This window comes from Acipenser ruthenus, chromosome 34, assembly GCF_902713425.1.
Source record: "Acipenser ruthenus chromosome 34, fAciRut3.2 maternal haplotype, whole genome shotgun sequence".
Lineage (NCBI taxonomy): Eukaryota > Metazoa > Chordata > Actinopteri > Acipenseriformes > Acipenseridae > Acipenser > Acipenser ruthenus.
In genome coordinates this window covers 5859123-5872076 of record NC_081222.1, presented here as the reverse complement: position 1 = coordinate 5872076, position 12954 = coordinate 5859123, and the positions used below count along the sequence as shown (strand labels likewise).

Genomic DNA, 12954 nt, shown 5'->3' with positions numbered 1-12954 from the left:
CCCTTCCGGGTCAATGAGTTAATATACCGAAGCTCCGCTCCTTTTCTAAATGACCGACTTCCTTTTAACCCTAGGAACGAAGCGTCAGGCCAAGCAGTCCAGGGTACTCTGTTCCCATTACTTAGCACCCTCACAGGTCGGGAGGGAGATTTACCACCAAGAATCATTGTCTTTCTGTCACACTGATATATAGATAAATTGTATAAATTCAGCAAAGGAGTAAACAAATGGCTTTATAGATTTTCAGATTTTTTACCACGTACTTGAAGGAGGTGTTAAATCAGGTGCTAAGTATGCTAACTGTTTTTTGTATGTTTTTCTTTAGAAGCATGGTAAGAAAAATAGCCCAGTGCTATTTCTAAGCAGCACCATGCTAAAACAAGTATAGAAATTGCATGCAAGTACTTCAAATATTTAGCACAGGGTTAAAATGAAGCTGACACCCTGGGATCCTTCAAGAAGCTGCTTGATGAGGTTGTGGGATCAATAAGCTACTAACAACCAAACGAGCAAGATGGGCCGACTGGCCTCCTCTCGTTTGTAAACTTTATTATGTTCTTAAAATTGTATGAATCAGGTACACATTCTTTAGTATTATTTTTTCAGCTCCATGCCAAAAAAGCAGCCAAGTGCTATTTCCAAGCTGCTCCAGGAGCATGTCTGATGTGTGTGTGTGTGTGTGTCTCAGTGTCTCTCTGCTTTCTCCACTCTCCAGGAACATGTCTGGTGTGTGTGTGTGTGTCTCACTGCTCTCTCCGCCTCTCTTCCCTCTCCAGGAGCAGGCCTCCTGGGTTTGTCGCTGCAATGACGTGGTGGTGCAGAGGCTGGAGCAGGATTTCAAGCTCACCCTGCAGCAGCAGAACTCCCTGGAGCAATGGGCAGCCTGGCTGGACAGTGTTGTCACACAGGTCCTCAAGCCCTACCAGGGAAGCACAGCTTTCCCCAAGGCAGCCAAGCTCTTCCTGCTCAAGTGGTCCTTCTACAGGTCAGTGAAATATACAATACAATACCATACAATACTTATACAATACAATACAATACAATACAATACAATACAATACAATACAATACAATACAAAACAATGCAGAACAATACAGAACAATACAGAACAGTACACACTGAGCCACAACAATTACTGCTATACAACACACACTGAGCCAAACCAAACCAGATAGAGACCATAGGAGGCCCTTCCCCAAGGCAGACAATTTTTCTGCTCAAGTGGTGCTTTTAAAGGTCAGTGCAATATAATATGTATGGGATAAACAACATTAAGTGTTGAATCGGTAAAAATAATTCACCGTGAAGCAAGAGAAACTTGATTATTTTCTTACCGATTCAACACTTAACGTTGTTTATCCCATACGTAAAAACACAGCTTGAGATTCAGTTAATTGTTAATTTGGTAATTAGATTTGTTTTTTGATTTATGCCACCTGTGTGTCGATGGCTCTGGCGTCCATCAGTTGCTGGGCACTGCCTGTGTGTCGATGGCTCTGGTTTAGAGCCTTGCTACCCAACACGAGCCTGACGGGACCCGACAATAAGTGTCAAGTTTGGGTCGGGTCGGGTCGGATGTAGTTTGTATATTCTAGTTCGGGCTCATGTCGGGTTGGGTCAGTGTGTTACCAGTGAGTGGATTATGGCATTTTTAATTGTAAAGTAGTGCTAGGACGAACATGAGATTTTCACATTCGGATATCCGCTCATAATTTAAATATTCATTCAGATATTCGTTCATTTTCAAAAAGTGTTAAAAGCCATTATATTGCTCAGAACCCAGGCAGAGCCAGCATAGCAGCAGGGGCAGGGGGGCGTAGCCCCTGTGTGTGCGCCTTTATTTTACAACAAGACGTTACAATATGTAACACGTTAAAGTAGAAAAATCTCCCAGGAGTAAAGAATACGTTGTGAGGGCCTTACTTTACCCCAGTGAATTAACTACAAAACAAAAGATGCCAAATAACAGTTCAAGTTAAACGTTGTTTTGTTTATTCCCAAAATAAATAGTACAAAAAGCTGACACCGCATTTTATTTATTTTTTACTTTTTTTTTTTTCATTCCTTGCCATTGCCGTTTCTTCACAGTAAACAGTGGCCATAGACATGTTTTCATAAGGTAATAACATGGTTTACTTGTGTCTTTTTGTAGCTGAACAAGCAAACGAAAACTGAAATTTAACTTTAAATACTTCCGATAAAACAAACGTGGAAATGGCGTTGTAAAATGAAAAACTCACCAATTAGATTTTCGTTTATTACATTCCGCATAACAGAAAGTCACAACAAAAATATATATAATTTATAAAATCTATATAAAAATCACTACACAACATTGCAATTTTTTTTTTCTTTTTTTTTTTTTTTTTAATAATTTAGTCGTTGCCAATTATTTTATTATTTTCCCCCCAATTTGAAATGGCCAATTATTTTTAGGCTTAGCTCACCGCTACCACCCCTGCGCTGAATCGGGAGGGTGAAGATGAACACATGCTGTCCTCCGAAGCGTGTGCCGTCAGCCGACCGCTTTTTTTCACACTGTGGACTCACCATGCAGCCACCGAGGAGCTACCGCGTCAGAGGACAGCGTAGCTCTCGGGCAGCTTACAGGGGTCGCTGGTGCGCGGTGAGCCGAGTTCACCCTGGCCGACCTAACCCTTCCTCCCCCCTGGTGGCGCACGGCCAATTGAGCACCGCCCCCTGGAAGCTCTCGTCCTTGGTCGGCAAAGGAATAGCCTGGACTCGGACTTGCGACGTCCAGACTATAGGGCACATCCTGCACTCCACGTGGAGCGCCTTTCCTGGATGCACCACTCGGGAGCCCCCCTAGAACTCTTTTTCATGTGCCATTTTTTAAACTGTCACCCAACTTCTGGTGAGGCAGTAAATAAGGTATTTTTTTCATTTCTAGCGAATACGAACATCTGATTTTTGTATCCGAATACATGTAAAAAAATATTTGTTCGTATATTTGTCCCAGCACTAATTTAAGTGAGTATTGTTTTCTTCCTATGTGAGCAAGTGCTTCCTAAAACTCAATTCCTGCTTCCTTTTTTGTCTGTCTAAAAATATGTTGCGTGAGTGAAATGCTGCCGTGAGTGGCGAGGACTTCTAGCGTGCACGTCAGTTAACCAAAAAACTGTACGAAGGAGAGATTCTTTTCATTAAAAATATTGAGGCTGATGGAGGTAAAAAATATATATATATCAACAGGAGAACTTTCAACAGGAGTTCTATCAACAGAACGTTCCGATGCTGGAAAGGGTACGTCTAAATCCACCTTTTGGAAAAATTACGACATTGTTGTATTCATCGTTAATAAAAGTCCATGTGACTTAGTACAATGCAAATCAGTCAACTTCTTTTGTCCAAAATGATTATGCGAATTTACAAGACCATCTTCTGTGTGTCTGTTTATGGAAACAAAGTTTTGAAGAAGCCTGTTGTTGTCTTCTTATAAATCATTAAACAATTATTAGGAAAGGAAGTAAATGAGATCTGATTAATTGAGAGTGATTTGTTCTTTATATATTTACGTTTTAACTGGAAATTGGGAATAGACTCTACACGGAAGGTACTTGGTTTTAATAGCGTATGTTTGGAATTATGATATTTGTGGAGATGGTCGGGTCGGGTATGCAAATATTTCTAAGGTCTCTGGCTCTGGCTGGTTCGGATTTGTTTGGTCAGGTTTGGATCGGATTTTAAATTTAGGCCCAAGCAGACCTCTACTCTGGTGTCTCTCAGTTGATTTGCACTGCCTGTGTGTCGATGGCTCTGGTGTCTCTCAGGTGCTGGGCGCTGCCTGTGTGTCGATGGCTCTGGTGTCTCTCAGGTGCTGGGCGCTGCCTGTGTGTTGATGGCTCTGGTGTCTCTCAGGTGATGGGCGCTGCCTGTGTGTTGATGGCTCTGGGGTGTCTCAGTTGCTGGGCGCTGCCTGTGTGTAGATGGCTCTGGGGTGTCTCAGTTGCTGGGCGCTGCCTGTGTGTAGATGGCTCTGGTGTCTCTCAGTTGCTGGGCGCTGCCTGTGTGTCGATGGCTCTGGTGTCTCTCAGGTGCTGGGCGCTGCCTGTGTGTAGATGGCTCTGGGGTGTCTCAGTTGCTGGGCGCTGCCTGTGTGTAGATGGCTCTGGGGTGTCTCAGTTGCTGGGCGCTGCCTGTGTGTAGATGGCTCTGGTGTCTCTCAGTTGCTGGGCGCTGCCTGTGTGTCGATGGCTCTGGTGTCTCTCAGGTGCTGGGCGCTGCCTGTGTGTAGATGGCTCTAGTGTCTCTCAGGTGCTGGGCACTGCCTGTGTGTTGATGGCTCTGGTGTCTCAGTTGCTGGGTGCTGCCTGTGTGTAGATGGCTCTGGGGTGTCTCAGTTGCTGGGCGCTGCCTGTGTGTAGATGGCTCTGGGGTGTCTCAGTTGCTGGGCGCTGCCTGTGTGTAGATGGCTCTGGTGTCTCTCAGGTGCTGGGCACTGCCTGTGTGTTGATGGCTCTGGTGTCTCTCAGTTGCTGGGCGCTGCCTGTGTGTTGATGGCTCTGGTGTCTCTCAGTTGATTTGCAATATGTCTCTCACATTGCGAGGCTGTGTTCCTCAGAGTTTGAGTTTGAAATCCCACTTACACAGACAAAAGTGTATGTTGTAAGTGAAGATAGTAGCAAGCACTACTATGTTTTAGATGTAGAACATGAAAGTGGCTTTCTAAAAATAAAAATGCAAAAACCAAAGGAATGTGAACCAGGAACAGAGAGCAAAGTTATTGATCGATTTGCCAAACCTAAAACAGATGAAGACCCAATATCATTGCCAGCGATCGGTTTTCAAGCTAAAGCTGAGTTTAAATCTAACATCTGTGTACTTGATAGAGATTTACTAAGTGATGATGAAATTGCTGTTGATCCTGAACCTGTCCAGAAGATATGTGAAATAAAAATTAGAAGGGGGGTGTTTATGTGGAAATTAATTTGTAATTAAGAAAAGTATTTTGTTACCTTATGTTAATGTATAATTGTGTTACTTTTAGCAAACAGTATGAAATGCAAACTCAAATCGCAAGCCCTTTTCGGCAGGTGGCAGAGCGTTCAGCTTTAGAGTGGATGATCTGCCACGATTTGTAAGGGAGGCACCATCTCTTGCTGCTTTTAAATTAAGATTGAAAACACATTTTTATAATTTGGCATATGTATTTGATAAAACATTTTATCATCCTATTTTATACTACTTTTTATACTACTAAGTAATAATTAAAATTACTTTAATTACTGTATTAATTCAAAGGGTTTTCTCATCTTTTATTATTTCTCCAAATAGTTTTCTATGGTACTGATTTTTGTTGTTTTTATCTGTAAAGCATTTTGAGGCGATTTATCCCAAAGGCGCTATATAAGAAATAAAGATTGATTGATTGATTTTTGATATGGTTTGACATTTGTAATACTATAATTAACTAATTGTTGAAATGATTGTTGTGTAATAAAATGGCATTCGCTTTTTTGTTGAATTGTTCTGACTGTGGTTTCGTTGTTGAATCAACAGTTTTCTATGGATTCGTAGCACAAACTGTGGATTCATTGATATATCTGCCCCGCACTGCCCTTCTCTTCAAAGCCACACAGCCAGTTTTAGTTAGAAGATTCTTAGAATTAAGTAATCAAAATATCAAGGGGTGACGTCAGAATTTGTTTTTAAAAATACAATACAATACACACTGAGCCACAAACCCACAGCAGAGTCCTGCGTAGGTCTGATTTTTACGACCTGCTTCCGACCCGGGCCTGCTACTACAGGACCCGACCCGAACCCGCAACCTGCTGCAACACCATCTTTTTACCCGCGAAGGCAGTTAGGTTTTTGTTTTGTTGGTGTGTTTGTTTTGTGAAAAAAAATGAATACAGGCACCATCCTGTTTTCATTTCAAAAGTTGTTGGAGTGCTTTATTTTTCACATATGACGGGATTGGTGAAGCCGTCCGCATAAAACATTGCAGACCAGTGCCCACTTCATTACAATATATTTTTAGCAAATAATTTTTTCTGTTTTCTTTCAGAAAGCCAGCGCCTTTGTACGCAGACAGTATACTGTGCTAGCCCTCTGTTTTTTTTCCAGTGAGCTTTTCACGCTACAGAGACACCACCAGTGTTAATAGCTTTTTGGCTTGTCATCAGGTGCGTGTGGTGTGGTAACAGATACAAGGTCCCAGCAGTATTTCTCCAAAAAACCCACAATAACAAAAAGAGCCGCCCCTCTACCAGCGATGGTATCGGTAAAACAATCACGATTTACAAATAATCCCCAATCCACAGTCCCGTGCACGAAAGTGTGCGATCCAAACAGCGAGGCTGTGGTGAGGGCAGTGCTCAGTGAGTTGGGCTGGCTCCGTGGCTGCAGCCCCTGGCTCCATTCTACAATACAAAAACAAACACGTAACAAATAAAATAAGCAAGGCTCCGTCCGTCTCTTACGTTTCAGCACAAGGGGCTGTACTCACACAGCTGCATCCCCTTTGTACCACCAAACTCCTCCCTGCAATCAGCCCGTTGCCATGGTTTATCCAATCACTGCACTGACAACGTCACTTGTCCTGGTACCAGCCCGGTACCAGTTGTACCAGAGCCTGTACCAGTCAGTACCGGAGCCTGTACCCTGGTCGGTACCAGTCGGTACCAGAGCCTGTACCAGTTACCTGATCAGTACCAGTAACCTGGTCGGTACCAGAGCCTTTACCAGTAACCTGGGCAGTACCAAAATAGGTGCCAGTCACCTTTATTGGTACCAAGGTCCGTACCAGTCATCTGGTTCATACCAGAATCGGAACCAGTGACCTGGTTGGGTCTGGTTTCACACCAAAACCGTTACCAATGCTCCACTTTTGTGTACACTGTACAAAACAGCTTTCAGCACCAGTCAGCTTACTGTCTGTTCTTGTGAACCATTCATTGTACAGCTGAACTGTTTTTTCAACCATGCACCATGCCTGGGTTTCACCCTTGTGCTGGTTGCAAGAAAAACATTCCAACAGAGGATAAGCACGACAGGTGCATCCACTGCCTGGGAAAGGGGCATGCAGAGGGAGCAGTTACAGACCGCAGCTCTTGCGCATCTTGTGTTTACTTTTCTAAAACGACACTAGAAAGCAGGCTAGCCCGCTGTTCCAGGGACCGATCTGCATCTTTCACACCGGGGGAGCATGACTCGCCCCTTTTGTCTCCTGCAGTGCGGTCAGTAGAGTTCCCACTCCCTGGTACACCGGGAGTCCACGCTCCTCTAAATCCTCTTCTGGCTCAGAGAGCTCCCCCTCTCCTCCTCCAAGGAAGAGGAACAGGAGCTGCTGTAGAAGGCATTCTGGTACTGATCGGGTTGCAGGGCAAATGGAGAAGCTTTTTGAAACTATGAACCAGCAGCAGTCCCTTTTGACGGAGCTGCTGCGATGCCCCCTGTTGTCTCAGTCCCCAAGGTTCAGGCACCAACACCTGACCCACAACCAGAGCAGGAGGACGCCTTGTCTGAGGGCATGGAACCCCAAGAACTAATCTTCCCGTCCGAAGTAAGCTTCACCCTGTTGGAGGAGCTCACCTCCCTGATCAGACATGCTACCACCGCCCTGCAGATGCCTTGGGCCACAGAAGATGAGCATAAATGCTCTATATTTGATAGGGTGCCTGCTGCTGTGCGTCAGCACTCGGGCCCCCCCGGTTCTCCCGAGGTGCAAGTCACTGTCTCCAGGTCACTGCATAGTTTGTATAGGGTGCACGTTGCAGATAAGCTGGGCCTGGCCCAGTTTCTGCCTGTTGAGGCTTCCATCGCTTTGAACATAAGAACATAAGAACGTTTACAAACGAGAGGAGGCCATTCGGCCCATCTTGCTCGTTTGGTTGTTAGTAGCTTATTGATCCCAGAATCTCATCAAGCAGCTTCTTGAAGGATCCCAGAGTGTCAGCTTCAACAACATGGTGCAGATGCCTAATCGAGCATTGCTGCAAAAGGACGTTTCATGTCCAAACAAACAATGCCGCCTCACTGAAATGATGCTGAAAAAGGCCTATGCAGCCTCAGCATTTTGCACACATCTCGGTAGCTACAGTAGCATACTGGTGGCTTAGCAGTCCATGCTGCTACAAGTACTATCCTCGGACTATAGGCCCTCGCCCCTTCAGTTGGACGAGCTGAGCCTGGTCAACAACCACCTGCTCCAGTTGCCTAAGTACAATGGTCAGGCGTTGGACAGGAGCATGGCTGCAAGAAGGCAACTCTGGCGTGTTCAGGCTTGAGTACCTGACGAACACAAGACATTGTTACTGGACATTATACCTGTAACATCAGGGCATACGTTTGGGCCGACAGTGGATGAGATGCTAAAACTCTCTCACCATGCACATGAGTCTTCCAAGGAGTTGTTACGCCTTCTCCCCAAGCATAAAGCCCCAGCTAAGCATTGGCAAAACAGGCGTCCTTAGCCACAAAAAGAGATTCAGGCTCCTGCAGCTCCTGCTAGAGCGGTGCGCAACGCAGGGGCCGGCGTATTATTGTTGCCTGCTCACAAGCCACAGCCGCAGGCGCGAGCCTCTAAGAGCCAGCAGCCCTTGGGATTTGCTGCCACAGGTCCAGGGCCAATTCTGTCAGGCCCACCTGGATTAGTGGCGATCATGTACCACGGACACCTGGGTGATTTACCACCATCAGGGCCAGTTACTTGCTGCAGTTTCGATTCGGCCCCCCTCCTTTTTCAGGGCACGATCGCAGCTAAGATGAACCCTCAAGACACTGTATTAGTGTCTCAGGAGGTGGTGTCCCTACTGAACAAACATAAGAACATAAGAAAGTTTACAAACGTCCCCTGGGTCGACATTGTCTATACCTTTTAGGATTTTGAATGTTTGAATCAGATCGCCGCGTAGTCTTCTTTGTTCAAGACTGAATAGATTCAATTTTTTTAGCCTGTCTGCGTACGACATGCCTTTTAAACCCGGGATAATGCTGGTTGCTCTTCTTTGCACTCTTTCTAGAGCAGCAATATCCTTTTCTTAACGACGTCACCAGAACTGAACACAATATTCCAGGTGAGGTCTTACTAATGCATTGTCAAGTTTTAACATTACTTCCCTTGAAACAGGCAATCTCAGTTGTCCACCCTCTCAGCGAGAGAGAAGAGTTTCACTCCAACGCTTGAAGTAAGGGGGTACCTCGGCCATTAACTTCCACTCCTCAGTAGTTAGATCTAAAGTACCGACATCAAACTTTTTTGTCAAATCAGGGTTTGACAAAACTGCAATTACTGGCCACTTCAACTTCACTTCAAAACATATAATATACTGTGTTCCATCTTGTTTGCACATCCTGTATTAACTTTAGTGGCGCTTTTGTGTGTTCAGCATTTCTGTTTGTTTTCTATTTAAAGCACTCGTTGCCAGCTCACTTTTTTTAAAATGTGCAACCAGTCTTCTTGCTGTTGCCACTAATGTGTGTACAGCTCAAACATCCTCCAAACTGTTCTGAAGGCATAGGTTTATATTGTGCTCAGCTCTTCAGTGAAACAGAATCACAAATCAGGGTCAAGCTTCATCTTAAGGGCCGTTTTTTTTTGTTTGTTTATTAACTGTGAACAAACAGCTAATAAACATGTTAATGTACAGACGTGCTCAAATTTGTTGGTACCCTTACAGCTCATTGAAATAATGCTTAATTCCTCCTGAAAAGTGATGAAATTAAAAGATATTTTATCATGTATACTTGCATATGCCGTTGGTATGTCATAGAATAAAGCAAAGAAGCTGTGAAAAGAGATGAATTATTGCTTATTCTACAAAGATATTCTAAAATGGCCTGGACACATTTGTTGGTACCCCTAATAAATAATTGGATTATAGTGATATTTCAAACTAATTCGTTTCTTTAATTAGTATCACACATGTCTCCAATCTTGTAATCAGTCATTCAGCCTATTTAAATGGAGAAAAGTAGTCACTGTGCTGTTTGGTATCATTGTGTGCACCACACTGAACATGGACCAGAGAAAGCAAAGGAGAGAGTTGTCTGAGGAGATCAGAAAGAAAATACTAGACAAGCATGGTAAAGGTAAAGGCTACAAGACCATCTCCAAGCAGCTTGATGTTCCTGTGACAACAGTTGCAAATATTATTAAGAAGTTTAAGGTCCATGGAACTGTAGTCAACCTCCCTGGGCGCGGCCTCAAGAGGAAAATCGACCCCAGATTGAACAGAAGGATAGTGCGAATGGTAGAAAAAGAACCAAGGATAACTGCCAAAGAGATACAAACTGAACTCCAAGGTGAAGGTACGTCAGTTTCTGATCGCACCATCCGTCGCTTTTTGAGCGAAAGTGGGCTCCATGGAAGAAGACCCAGGAGGACTCCACTTTTGAAAGAAAAACATAAAAAAGCCAGACTGGAATTTGCTAAAATGCATATTGACAAGCCACAATCCTTCTGGGAGAATGTCCTTTGGACTGGAGCTTTTTGGCAAGTCACATCAGCTCTATGTTCACAGACGGAAAAATGAAGCTTTCAAAGAAAAGAACACCATACCTACAGTGAAACATGGAGGAGGCTCGGTTATGTTTTGGGGCTGCTTTGCTGCGCCTGGCACAGGGTGCCTTGAATCTGTGCAGGGCACAATGAAATCTCAAGACTATCAAGGCATTCTGGAGCGAAACGTACCAGTGTCAGAAAGCTCTGTCTCAGTCGCAGGTCATGGGTCCTCCAACAGGATAATGACCCAAAACACACAGCTAAAAGCACCCAAGAATGGATGAGAACAAAACATTAGACTATTCTGAAGTGGCCTTCTATGAGTCCTGATCTGAATCCTATCGAACATCTATGGAAAGAGCTGAAACTTGCAGTCTGGAGAAGGCACCCATCAAACCTGAGACAGCTGGAGCAGTTTGCTCAGGAAGAGTGGGCCAAACTACCTGTTAACAGGTGCAGAAGTCTCATTGAGAGCTACAGAAAACGTCTGATTGCAGTGATTGCCTCTAAAGGTTGTGCAACAAAATATTAGGTTAACGGTCCCATCATTTTTGTCCATGCCATTTTCATGTGTTTTATTATTTACAATAATATGTTGAATAAAAAATCAAAAGCAAAGTCTGATTTCTATTAAATATGGAATAAACAATGGTGGATGCCAATTACTTTTGTCAGTTTCAAATTATTTCAGAGAAAATTGTGCATTCTTCGTTTTTTGTGGAGGGGTACCAACAAATTTGAGCATGTCTGTACATTATTTATTTTCTATTATAATAGGCCAGCTAAAACTGCAAACACCAGAGCCCTATTGATGATCAATCAAACACTAGAGCCCTATGGATAATCAATACCCAGTCGATCATATGCTTGAAATTGGTTCAAATTGTTACTGTAGTAATGTTTAGCAAATTAAATCGGGTTTTTATTAACCCTAACCCTAACCCTAACCCTTGAACTAAAAATGAACATTGTTTGTTAACAGTTAATAAACAAAAAAAAAAACAGCCCTTAAAATAAAGAGCGACCAAAAAAACTAAACTGAATTGAATTTAGTCTGCTCAAAAAAAAGGGACATCACGTGATCAAAAATAAAAAACGAAAACGAAGAGGCCTTACTATAATACACACTGATCTCTCGATCTCGATCTCGATCTCAATCTCTCTCTCTCTCTCTCTCTCTCTCTCTCTCTCTCTCTCTCTCTCTCTCTCTCTCTCTCTCTCTCTCTCTCTCTCTCTCTCTCTCTCTCTCTCTCTCTCTCTCTCTCTCTCTCTCTCTCTCTCTCTCAAATTCAAATTCAAAGGTGCTTTATTGGCATGATTAACATCAGCAGTATTGCCAAAGCAATTACAGTACATAGCATGTGAAACAACATATCTTACAAAGAAAAAAAAAAAAAATACAAAATATCAGTATTGCTAAAGTTTTGCACGAGATGGAATAAAAATAAAACTATGGAAAAATACAGCTTAAAATAATTAAAGCAGTAATATGTTCATGAGACTTTAAATGGTAAAGGAAATATTTACAAATAACAGTAAATAATAATAACAACAGTGCAGTGAGATTTATAATAGCAATACAATGAATAGCAGTTAACAGAATATGAAACCCAGTGGTGCCTAGTGCAGAGCGCTCACCCAGTGTCCCTCAGGCTGTGACAAGTGACAGTGAAGAGATACTCTGCCAGGGTGTAGTTTCTGTTTAGGGCCCGATAGCAATCAAGTTTATTTGGGGATTTAGTTTCATTGTCCCAATGTTCCAGATAAGATACTTTGTTTTGTTTTATAATTTGGTTGACTCTGATTGGCAGCTGGTTAGTGTTAGTGGGGTTCAGTACAGTGAGCTTCAGGGCCAGCTGACTGAGGGGACTCTTTTCTGGGCTGGGCTGAGGGTTTGCAGGGCCTTGTACTGTATTATTATTATTATTATTATTATTATTATTATTATTATTATTATTATTATTATTATTATTATTATTATTATTATTATTTATTTCTTAGCATATGCTCTTATCCAGGGTGACTTACAGTCGTAAACAAAAATACATTTCAAGAATACTGTAGTGAGTCTGGGGGGCTTGTGTGGAAATGCATCCAGAATTTGAGTGCTCTTTTTTGGATGTGGATGAGCAGTGGGTAACAACCTAATTCAGCCCTGCATGCATGATTAGGTGTTTTCCTCTGTATTTGTAATATATTTTTGCAGAATTCTGTATTTTGTGTAGTTCTGCTGACTGAGTGGACCCTATACCATTCCATATAGCGCAATCGACTGGATTCTCCAATGGGTATATTTATTTTACAGTTTTTGCTCCAGGACTTACAGCCTGAGGGTCAATGTGGCCCCCTCTCAACATTTTAGGGGGACATTTTCTTCAGTGAGGGGGTCAATATGTTTGATTCAGAACCAACCACCATTTCTTATTTTTGTTTGTTTTAAATATGCCAACAGAGTTTACGGACCTTTTGTTTCTGAAGAACAAAA

The 12954-nt window shown here is 43.0% G+C and overlaps 1 protein-coding gene across 10 annotated transcripts in view; it reads left to right on the top strand.

Annotated features, from left to right (window-relative positions):
• Positions 1 to 12954, top strand: part of LOC117402130 (MHC class II regulatory factor RFX1-like) — a 159970-nt gene that overhangs the window by 121089 nt on the left and 25927 nt on the right. For all 10 annotated transcript variants that reach the window (XM_059007276.1, XM_059007277.1, XM_059007278.1 and 7 more), the window contains one exon: positions 777 to 985. In XM_059007276.1, the coding sequence (XP_058863259.1) occupies positions 777 to 985 (209 nt within the window). The remainder of the gene's footprint in view (positions 1 to 776; positions 986 to 12954) is intronic.